Source organism: Polistes dominula, unplaced genomic scaffold (assembly GCF_049000335.1).
Source record: "Polistes dominula isolate Pdom_NZ unplaced genomic scaffold, Pdom_raw_medaka contig_74, whole genome shotgun sequence".
In the NCBI taxonomy this organism is placed as follows: domain Eukaryota; kingdom Metazoa; phylum Arthropoda; class Insecta; order Hymenoptera; family Vespidae; genus Polistes; species Polistes dominula.
In genome coordinates this window covers 898051-910267 of record NW_028300953.1, presented here as the reverse complement: position 1 = coordinate 910267, position 12217 = coordinate 898051, and the positions used below count along the sequence as shown (strand labels likewise).

Genomic DNA, 12217 nt, shown 5'->3' with positions numbered 1-12217 from the left:
TATAATAATTTATAATATTATGTAATAATTATAAATTATATAATAAATATTAATATAATTTATTGTAATAATTAAATATTTAAATTTTAGTAATTCAATATTTAAATTATATTATGTTAATTATTTAATTATTATGATTTATTTACAATTATATATGCGAAAAATTAATATTAAAATTAATATAAAAAATAGTTAATATAATGTAATTTAAATTATTTATATAATTCTTTTTTAAATATTTATTTTAAACGAGACATATATGATTCAAATCATTTTCATAATTGTGGCGATTAAAATTATAATTATTTAAAATTTCTTTAAAATGTTATAAAATAAAAATGAAGTTAAATACTGGCTAAAATAAAAAGTGAAAATATTTTATACTCCACCACCACACCTCAACACCACCACCACCACCACTTCTACTATTACTACCACCAGCAACACTACTACTACTACTATCAAGTTTCAATTGTTTAAACATTTAATCCAGTTCATGCTATCGTTAATACCCTTTTGTAACATTTCCCTTTTGCAAAATCCCTCTGTTCCAAGTTTATCTTCGAAGCGTATTATCAGAAATTGAGGAATTTTCGAGAACTTCAGTCGAGTATGATGATAGGGGCTATTTCATTTTCAAATACAGTGTGTTACAAAAGTTAGCATTTCTAAACAAATTTTCTATGTAATTTAATAACAGTGTTCAAGAAAAAATTTCAAATATTTCATTAAAGTAATTCAAGTTTGAAATATTCTCTTTAAAATGATTTATATTTTTCTTTTCTTTTTTTTTTCTTTTTTTTTCAATGAAATAATTCAAGTTCGGAATATTCTCTTTAAAATGATTTGTTTTTATGTTTGTTTTGCAATGAAATAATTCAAGAATTTTATCAGAAAGATTGTAAAACATAAAAAAAAATAAAAACAATTTAAAATTGAAATGAAATAAAAATAGGAAAACAACTATTATCACGTAAAACATTTCTTCAATCGATCATTTTAATAAAAACGAACTACTTTTTCCCTTATTCCATATTTCTAAAAAAAAAAAAAAAAAACAGGAAAAAAAAGGGAGGGTGCTTATATCGGTAGACATTGTGGGTATACGCGAACAAACGAAGTGAACTACCCTACCTGCGGAAGTACCTGGATAGACGATAAATATGGTTCTTGCATGTAAACCAACAGAGAGAGAAAAAAAAAGAATGAAAAGAAAGGTAGAAAAAAAAAACACAAGGAAAAAAAAAGAAAACAGGGGTAGAATAATCGTTTCAGGATAAAACAGTCCATTCGTAATCGATCGATCTAAATTGTTAAACGTTGTTAAACAAGAATAATCGGATGCGATAAAAATAGGGCGGTGTACCTTAAACAAAAATTAAAAAAAAAAAAAACTAAGGAGAATAATTAAAAAAAAAATTAAAAAAAATAAAAAATAAAAATGAACAAAAAAAAAAGAGAAAATACCAATACACGTATAAAATAAATACATGCTATGTAAATTATTATCAGTTTGATTTAAATAAACAAAATAGAAAAAAAAATAATAAAAACTCAACAGACATATAAAATCAACACATGTTATATGTGTTATTATTAATTTTGATTTTAAAATAAAATAATAAACAAAGAAAATATAAAAGCAATGCACATATAAAAAAACATGTGTGTAAATCACACGTGTTAGAAGTGAAACCTTCAAAAAATTAGGTTTCGAGAGATTGAGACGAATGCACAGTTTCAAAAGTAAGATAATTGTAGGATTTATTTGTTATAATATTATTATTATTATATTGTTAACAATTTCTTTTCTTATTTAGTATCTTGGCCGTTTCATAGATCCCTACCGCTCCGTTACATCGCCGCCTACCGCTCCGTTACATCGCCGCCTACCGCTCCGTTACATTTTTTCAAATCACACCCATTCTAAAGAAGTTTTCACTTCAATAAACACATGTTATATATGTTATTATTAATTTTGATTTTAAAATACAAAAAAAAAACAAAAAAAAATAAATAAATATAAAACCGACACACATATAAAATAAACACCGACTATATAAATTATTATCTATTTGATTTTAAAATAAAAAAAAATTAAAAAAATATATTTTATTCTATCTCTCTCTCTTTAATTATCCTATTTCTCTCAATATTGTTTAAAGTTAACAAATAAAAATCCAAAATACAAATATTAAATTTCCACCTTTGAATTCAAATAAAATCTGTGCGAAAATAAAATCTCTTGCGAACAAATGAAAAATGAAAAATAAGAAATAAACACACACACACATACAAAAAATAAAACAAAACTTAATAAGAAAATAAAAAAAAAACATAAAAATAAAATTGTAAAGGTGTGTATAATAAAATGAATAATAAATCGGTGTAGGTGAATTTGTATGAAATGAAATGATAGTAGGATCATTAAAATCCTTCGTTACGATGGGTCGGATAAGAATCGCCATTGGTGTAAAAGGATGAGGATGAAGAGGAGGAGGAGGAGGAGGAGGAGGAGGATGAAGAGGAGAAGGGTGTTTAACCCAAGTGTTAAATGATACTGGATTACATGGATCGTTAAAGGGGATAACTAAACGCATTGTTTTGGCTAATGACTCCATGCTTCTTGGCTACATTCATCGAGTGTAAACATTTCAAGAAAATGTATATATCCTTGACGTACAATAACCACCATTTTCTCTGTTCGTTACACATTAACATTCTCTCCTTTTATACTAACCCATCTTGGGTGACATACCCTAAAGGCTTTTCATTTGAATCAACCATAAAAGTAGAAACTAAACGTTGCTATTTAGAATATTTGTACTAAACTGAAAATTTGTACAAATGTTGTACAATGTTTGTGTTACATTATTGTTGTAATTATTAATTAATTAAAATAAAAGAAAAATATTATATTATACGTAGATTGGAACTTAAATAATGGCAACTATTTATTCACAACCGATACAAAAGAGTTGCATGTTTGCACCTGTTACTGTCCTTTAAAGTAGTCACCAGTGTTGTGTAGAACCCGTTAGCAGAACCTGTTCTGTTGATGGTGCAAATGATACGGTCTACTGCCATGTCAAATCTCTGAAACAATTCTGAAGCGAATGCCACGATGGATTCCGCATGAATTGACGGAAATGCAAAAATGGATGCGTTACGACGCTGCTCAGACGCACTTGGAGCTCAATGAGCGCAAAGGAGAAGAAAGGAACGCTTTCTTACGCCGTATCTTAACACTGGATGAGACATGGCAGTACCCATACAAAGAATTATAATCGGCCCATCATTGGGCCATGCATGGCAGCCGATGATAGGATACCATGATTGGGCCATGCATGGCGGCCGATGATAGGATACCATGATTGGGCCTAGCATGGCTGATGGATGGCCCAAATGATAACGCCAGGCCAAGCCTGACAAACCAATCATTGACCAAACATCTGCCGGTCATCAAACCAATCCTCAGCCGATCATCAAACCAATCCTCAGCCGATCATCAAACCAATCCTCAGCCGATCATCAAACCAATTATTGAATTAGCCAATTATTGAATTAATCATCGGTCAATCATCAAACCAATCTATAGACAGCTCCATTCACACCATCAACAGAACAGGCTCTGCTGACGTTATACTACGCCTTCCACATGGTTGGCAATGGGTTCTACACAACACTGGTGACTACTTTAAAGGACAGTAACAGGTGCAAACATGTAACTCTTTTGTATCGATTGTGAATAAATAGTTGCCATTATTTAAGTTCCAACCTACGTATGTATTCCCAAAAAAATTGTATACTATACACTACAAATAATGTATAATGTGTATACTATATACTATGTATACTATGTGTATTATATAGTATAGTATAATATTTAAATATATAGAGTATTCTATGTACTATTGTTTTTTAATTTACTGTTAATAAATTATAAATAATTAATATACAAAAATAATTAAAAATTGTAAGGGATATTTGATATTTGAAATTTGTTCAAATTAAGGATCATTCACACCGAATAACTTGATAATGATTTGTCTTACTTTTCATGAATGAAAATGAGACTTTTAAATAAAAGAAAAGAATTGTTCATAGATGAAAAAGGAAACCACATGTTCCTTGAGAGGTTTGATTCAATTTGATTTACATTTTCGCATAGTATTATTATTTATACTTTATCGAGTAGAAACGTGGTAAACGACGGATGCATGAGACGCATACAAAGGGAACAATATGAAAGTGGAACATTTCTAAAGTTGGTCTTCTCTACCACACGATCATAAAACAAAATGAGAGAGAATGAGATTGCTAGAAAGAAAAAAATAATAATAATAATAATAATAATAATGTGAAAACGAATAAAAAGGGTGTTTCATAAAATTGCAAAAATGTTAGTGGATATAAACTGTCTGCAACATTTTTATGTTTTCCTAGATTCCTCATTTTCTGTTTACAGAAATAGACAGAAAATTAAACAAATTTTCATTTAAAACAAATATTATTTTATTATTATTATTACTTATGGTTAGACAATCTTATTTTTTGTTGGTCTATCTTATTTTTCTATTTTATATATTAATTTTTAATTAAAATTAAAAAATATAAATTTCTTTGTCTGTAATTTTGTATAAAATAATTTCAAAGTGTTTGATAATGAAGTACCTAACTATAATAATTATTTAATGAATTTCTTTTTTTTTTTTTTTCAAATTGTTCTGCTAGAAAAAAATGAAATGTGTAACTTTTTTATTTCTTTCTCTATCTTTTTATTTTTCTAATTATTATTATAATTATTATTATTAATTAGATAGATAATCTTCATTTTGTTGGTTCTATCTTACTTTTTCTATTTTGTATATTAATTTTTAATATAATATTGAAAATATTTCTTTATCCATATAATTTTGATCTAAAATAAAAAAAATTTCAATTTAAAAGTTTAATATTGAAGTACCACCTATAATAATAATTAATAATTTTTCTTTTAGAAATTATTTTTCTCAGATAAGTTAATTATATTTTTCATTTCTTTATCTACCCATTCCTCTTTTCCAACCGTTGAATTTTTTTTTTTTTTATTTGTAATATAACTTTAATCATTATAATTATTATTATTATTATAAAAATTGTACTTACAATAAGTATCGGTGGTAAGTCGTTCGATAGTTTCCTGCTTGAGTTTGCTATTTTTCTTGCCCATTTTTGTTAACAACCAACGTCGTTTTTTTTTTTAATATTATTTTTTTCCCCTTTCCTTTCCTTCCCTCTTCTTCTTCTTCTTCTTCCTTCTTTCTTCTTTTACTTCAACGAGGTAAACTTTTCTTCTTCTTTCTCGACGAATATATCGAAATAAAAACAGCCCTCAGTAAAATATGTTTTCTCTTTTCACGAATAGAAATAAATAACTCTCACCGTTCAACGTGCATCGTTTTTATACTTTGTATCTTACTCGAATTCAATAAGATTAAAGTAAGAAAGAGAAAGAAAGAGAAAGAGAAAGAGAGAGAGAGAGAGATGTATATATGTATTCGAAAAAATCGTTTCGTAAAAAAGATTTACTTTTATCCTTTCAAAAGGATTTCCTGTTTTTTTTTATTTTTCTCTCTCTCACTTCTATCTTCAATTTCTTGTATTTTTTTTTTTTTTATTTTATATTTTTAGTCTTTTTTTTTTTAGTTCTTTTTTATTTTTCTTTCTCTCACTTCTATCTTCAATTTCTTGTTTTTTGATTGTTTTTGTCTTTTTAATTTTTATTTTTATTTTCTAAAAACACTTCTTCCCGACCTTTTTTTCACTCCATTTATTTTGTTCATAGGATTGATATTATTACACTTTCAATCGTACAAAAGAAAAGAAAAAAAAAAAACCAAATTTCACATCATATTATTTAACAAATAAACGAAAAATTAGTTGAACATTAACAATAACAACGTTAATAACAACAACAGTAACAACAACAACAGCAACAACAACAACAATAACAACACTTTCTTACAATTTCAATTGTTATTTTGAATATTTTTTTGTCTTCTTCTTCTTCTTCTTCTTCTTCTTCTTTTTACTCCCTTAGTTTGTATTTTGTATTTAATTTGATTTAAAAAAGAAATATGAAAAATGAAGAAATAGAAGAAAAAACAACCTTTTCTTCACTAATCCTTTTGATCCTTGGAAAAATTAACGAGAAAAGTTTCTTATTTTATTTTGTATTTTGTATTTTTCAAATGGAATTCAATTGGAAATATTTTTTAGAGATAAAACATTTTCTTTTTTTTTTTAGTTCACCGTTGTTGAAATGAGATCATCATCAGAATCATCATCAGAATCATCATCATCAGAATCATATTTTGTGTAAGTAAAGTAAATTGTTAGAAATGAAAAAGATAAAAAAAAGTAAACGGGGGTAGGGAAAAACTTGACGTTGTAATTTCACGTTGTTGCAATTTCACGTTGTAAAGATGTTACACTTCTTTCCAACCGATTCCCGAGAGACGTCTGAAGAAGTTTGCTGTAAAGCCAGAGTTTCAAATCCACCATTTTAGTTTTCTTATACTTTTTATGCTTTAGAAGAAATAATCTCGTTCTAGGTTCTTCGATCCTCATCGAATGCTCGCTATGTTCGATTTCGACGACTCGATTACCTTCGACAATTTTCTCTCTCTCTCTCTCTCTCTCTTATTTTTTTTTATTTTTTTCTTTCTTATTCTTTCATTCAGGTCCCATAAGTGATCATGAAAAACAATCATACGAAAGAATTCACTTTGGAAAAAACTGAACAAACTTGTTCTATCTGAAGATATCAATTATTTTTCTTTCTCTTTTTATTGTTTTCTTATTTTTTTTTTTTTTTTTTTTTTTTTCAATCAAAACAGAAAAAAAGAAATAAACTATGATTATAAAAAATAATTCAATGAAAATAATTTAATAAATTAAATGAATTGAAAATTCATCATTCATTCATTTTACAGTATTTTTTTCTTTTTAATTTTTTTTTTTTTTTTTGATCAAATAAAATAATCGAATAAAAAAGAAATTATTTTTTTTTGTCAAAATTATACAAATTTGTTTATTGTTCTTTGATTATTATTTTTTTTTATTTATTTGAATCAAAGAAAACAACTTGAAGAAAGAATTTCGTTATTTTAATTCAATTTAATTTAATTGTGAAATCAATTAATATTTTTTTTGTTCTTTTTTTTTTTTGCACAACAACTGCACAAATTCAAAATATCATCGTTCAGGTTTTTTATTTTTGTAATTTTATTTTTTTACTAGTATCAGAAAAAATCAATCATTGTATCCTTTTTTCAAAACTGTACAAGAATTTGTTTATTGTTTTTTTAAATTTTCTTTTTATTTATTGGAATTAGATAAAACAAATCTTATGAATGAATGAATTTTCTTTTTGTTTAAACTCTACACAAATTTGTTGTTTCTTGTTCTTTGATTTTATTTTATTTTTTTTTTTTTTTTTTTTTTTTTTTAACTGTACACAAATTTGTTGTACGTTCAATTTTGTTTGTTTATTTATTATTATAACTAATAAATTATTGAAGTATGTTTCACAAAAGACAAATACAAAATACAAAAATTCAGAAAATGGAGAGAAGAAATGAGAAAATAAAAGATGGTGAAAAGACTTAGAATTCAGTAAGATGTTTGAAGGGAAACGTAATTAAAAATTGTTTTTTAATATGATTTTTTCATTGCCCTCCTTTTAATGAGGACGTTCAAGGACTCTTTGGTAGGAAGATAATTGCTTCTTGTCACCCTGTTCTATATATATATATATATATATATATATATATATATATATATATATATATATAACAACACGATTGATTCTATAACTTCCTAGATTAAATAACTATCATTATATTTTATTTATAACTATGAAATATTTAACTGAAATTAATATTTAAACTTAACATTTAAATTACATTTTCATCTTTCTAATACTATGAAAAAAAAAAACAAAAGAAAAACACAAAAAAGCTATGAAATATTTATCTATAATTAATTTTTGAACTTAAACATTTGAATGAAATTCATTTCTAATTTTATGAAAAATAAAAACTATGAAAATAAATGAAATAAAATTATGAAATATTTATTCCCATTCATTTTAAACTAAATATTTGAATTAAATTCATTTTTCTATGCTATAAATCAAATAAAATTATATAATATTTAACACCATTAATTTTAAACTAAACATTTGAATTAAATTCATTGCTAATTTTATGAAAAACAAAAACTATGAAAATAAATCAAATAAAATAATGAAATATTTATCCATATTAATTTTGAACTTAACATTTGAATTAAATTCATTTTTCTATGCTATAAATAAAAAAACAAATCTATGAAATATTTATTTCTATTAATTTTTGAACTAAACATTACAATTAAATCCATTCCTAATTTTATGAAAAACAAAAACTATGAAAATAAATCAAATAAAATAATGAAATATTTATCCACATTAATTTTAAACTTAACATTTGAATTAAATTCATTTTTCTATGCTATAAATAAAAAAACAAATCTATGAAATATTTATTTCTATTAATTTTCAACTAAACATTTGAATTCAATTCATTCTTCTTCCATGCTACGAAAAAATCAAAACTATTAAATTAAATCAAATAAAATTAGAAAATATTCATCCTCAATTATTGTAAACTAAACATTTAAATTAAATTCATTTCTAATGTTATGAAAAACAAAAACTATAAAAATAAATCGAATAAAATTATGAAATATTTATCCACATTAATTTTGAACTTAACATTTGAATTAAATTCATTTGTCTATGCTACGAAAATTCAAAACTATGAAAATAAATCAAATAAAATAATGAAATATTTATCCACATTAATTTTAAACTTAACATTTGAATTAAATTCATTTTTCTATGCTATAAATAAAATAAAAAATCTATGAAATATTTCTTTCTATTAATTTTCAACTAAACATTTGAATTCAATTCATTCTTCTTCCATGCTACGAAAAATCAAAACTATTAAATTAAATCAAATAAAATTAGAAAATATTCATCCTCAATTATTGTAAACTAAACATTTGAATTAAATTCATTTCTACTACATAAAAAAAAAAAAAAACAAACAAACAATAAGATCAATTTCATTTCTCAAATAATATTAATAATATTAATAACAATTATATATACACGAACAATATACAATAATTAAATTTCCAATGAACATTACTACTAGATTCAACTAAATATTTGAACTATGATAATTGATAAAGACATTAATTAATGATATTTCAATCACCAGAATAGAAACATAGATGAAAAAACAAAGAATGATAAAAAAAAGAAAATAAAAACAAACTACGAATCCAAAAAAATAATAATAATAATAATAATAATAATAATAATACAGGAAAATCCTTTCAGATAGACAAAGCAACAACAAAAAAAAAAAAAAAGAAAAAAATCGCAGCAAAATCGCAAAGTTTTCCGCAAAAAGATAAATGGGGTGAGAAGAGAGAGAGAGAGAGAGAGAGAGAGAGAGGAGGGTGTCTCTCCCTTATCTTCGGTGAAGCAGGATTCACTTCCGGTCGAGGTCGTGCTGCACCCTTGACCTCGATCTTCCTCTCTCTCTCTCTCTCTCTCTCTTTCTCTCTCACACACACACACGACACGACACGACACGACACGATACGAAACGAGCAGGTGCGCGTGCTCGTGCAGTGCGCTTTCGTTTACAAAAAAGAAACATCTAACAAACAAACAAACAAACAAAAAAGAAACAAAATAAAAGGATGAATGAAAGAAAAAAAAACAAAAAATACGAGAAAGAGAAAAATAGAGAGAGCAGGATGGATGTGTTATTAGAAAATTTTGGAATGTTTTCAGTCGGAATAAAATGCCAGAGAGAGAGAGAGAAAGAGAGAAAGAGAGAGAGAGAGTTTTCTTAGTAGTGAATTGTGAAAACAATTGAAAAGAATAGAAAAGGCTAAACCTAGCTTTTTCTAGTTTAGAAACGAATGCATTTCCTATTCATATCTGACGATGCGTACTTATTTCAAACAAATAGAAAAATAGTCGAGAACAGAAAAAAAAGCAAAGTTGAACAATTTATTGTTTATTGGAGGAATTGGGGGGGGGGGGATAAGAACTAAATGATTGCAAATTTTGTTTTACATCTAATTCAATTTTTTGATTGAAATGATTAGAAATTTGATGAACGTTGCATTATGACACTGTTCGATTGATTTTGACCGATGACAAAAGATCATTAATAAAAATGGACAGTACTTAATTGAATACACTTACACAATTAGATTTTTATATAAGTAAATATAGCATAAATGCATATTTATATGCTATATTAGTATATTATATATTATACTGTATTAACATATAGTATAACTATTATAGTGTAGTATAATAGCTATTATACTATATTATATTTATACTATATTATACTATTATATTATATAATCATTATGCTATAATATAATAATTATTATACTAATAGTATTATAATTAAAAATTATTATACTATTAAAATATTATAGTATTAGTATAATAATATAAATATCAATTTTTATAAATATAATATAATATAATATAAATAATAATAAAATAGTAATACTAATAGTATAACTATAATTATTATACTATAATAATATAATATAATAGTTATAGTATATATAGTATATATATATAGTACATATATATAGTATAACTATTATAACTGTTATACTTTATAACATATAGTATAATATATCAAAAATTTAGAATTAATAATTCTCATTGAAACTGTTCGCAATCATTTAATTGCAAACCCAATAGAAACAGAAACAAACCAATATTATCAACGAGAGATATTTCAATTACGAATAAAATCAAATACATAAATGTATACATGTACATGTATATGAATGGGGATGAAAAAAAAATGCGGGAGGTTTGAAATGAACAAATTCAATCAGACTTGGAATGAGAAACTTTTTCAAATCGACGCAACTGGTTATCGACGCCGTTTAACCATCTTTTGCTTGCGCGTGTGTATTGCACGCCTATAGGATATAGGATTTATTTATATAGATGTGTATATGTGTATACGTTAAAGGTCCCCATTCATAAACTAAAGCAGAAAGCGTGAGAATGAGAGAAAGAGAAAGAGAGACAGAGAGAGAGATATTGACAAAACCGCGGGTGGTAGCAGCAGCACTCGACGAGTATCATGTGGGTGGACCAACGTTCCACTTAAGTTCCGTCGTCAACGAGAGAACAACTCTCGTTAAAGGGATTCAAGGATAGAACCTCAGCGCAAACCAAATGAAAATCAGATCAACTAGGAACACAATAAAAACCCTAGCAGAAAATACATAATAAATAATAAAAGAAAGAAAGGAAGTTAAAAGGAATGAATGAATGATTGAATGAATGAACTATACAAAGAAGAAGAAGAAATAAAATATCAAAATAAGCGCATGTTTTAGTTTAATAATTAATAATTAATCTAAAAACAATGAATGAATAATTAATGATGAATAAAATAAATAAGTGTGTTAGTATATACTATGAGTTTTAAAATCGCAATGCGGAAAGAGGAAGCTGTTACTACTTGACTTGACTATCGGACTGCGTCTCGAGTCGATAGAGGTGGTCCAGGAATTTTCGGTATTGGCTACTCTCTCTTTCTACCCCCTCTCTTCGTATAATCCTCTCTCTCTCTCTCTCTTTATCCTTTTCTCTTTAAAACAGTCCCCTTTTTTACTCCTGTATATTAACGAAAACCAATCCATAAATAAAAACAAAAATACAAAAATAAAATAACATGATACTTGCTTAAACATAAAAAAAAAATAAAAAATGATTACATAAATATAATAAAAAAAAAAAAAAAATCCTTCTCCTTCTCGAGTCGTCGAAAAATAGCGAGATTTCATTCATGAGACAGATTATCAGCTTCTAACAAGCGAAAAGGGTTGATTGGTTGATTTTCGATGATCGATTGATCGATTGACTTTGATTGATCGCGATCGGTTGGTTGTTAATTGGTTGATTATTTAAAGATAACTAGCTAGTTATCCTTTTTATTTCTTACCGAGATTGACGAGAAAAGTACTTTGGTAAAGCGCGAACCAGTGACGTCATAGCTTCGCGGCGCCTGGCGTCAGACTGGCTCGACTGTGACATACGTGCTGGTGCGTAGGGTTGCTC

General features: G+C 25.9%; 2 protein-coding genes across 2 annotated transcripts in view; both read right to left on the bottom strand.

The window, feature by feature from the left end:
* The window catches only part of LOC107072021 (uncharacterized), a 92958-nt gene extending 80842 nt beyond the window's left edge, over nt 1-12116 (bottom strand). Inside the window, exon 1 of the mRNA XM_015331586.2 lies at nt 12102-12116. The gene's annotated coding sequence lies outside the window, so the exon portion shown is untranslated. The remainder of the gene's footprint in view (nt 1-12101) is intronic.
* Nucleotides 1-12217, bottom strand: part of LOC107072024 (frequenin-2) — a 51932-nt gene extending 39715 nt beyond the window's left edge. Inside the window, exons 1-2 of the mRNA XM_015331590.2 lie at nt 12102-12217; nt 5149-6517 (exon numbers count right to left, since the gene is read on the bottom strand). Of these exons, the coding sequence (XP_015187076.1) occupies nt 5149-5212 (64 nt within the window). The 5' untranslated portion in view covers nt 5213-6517; nt 12102-12217. The remainder of the gene's footprint in view (nt 1-5148; nt 6518-12101) is intronic.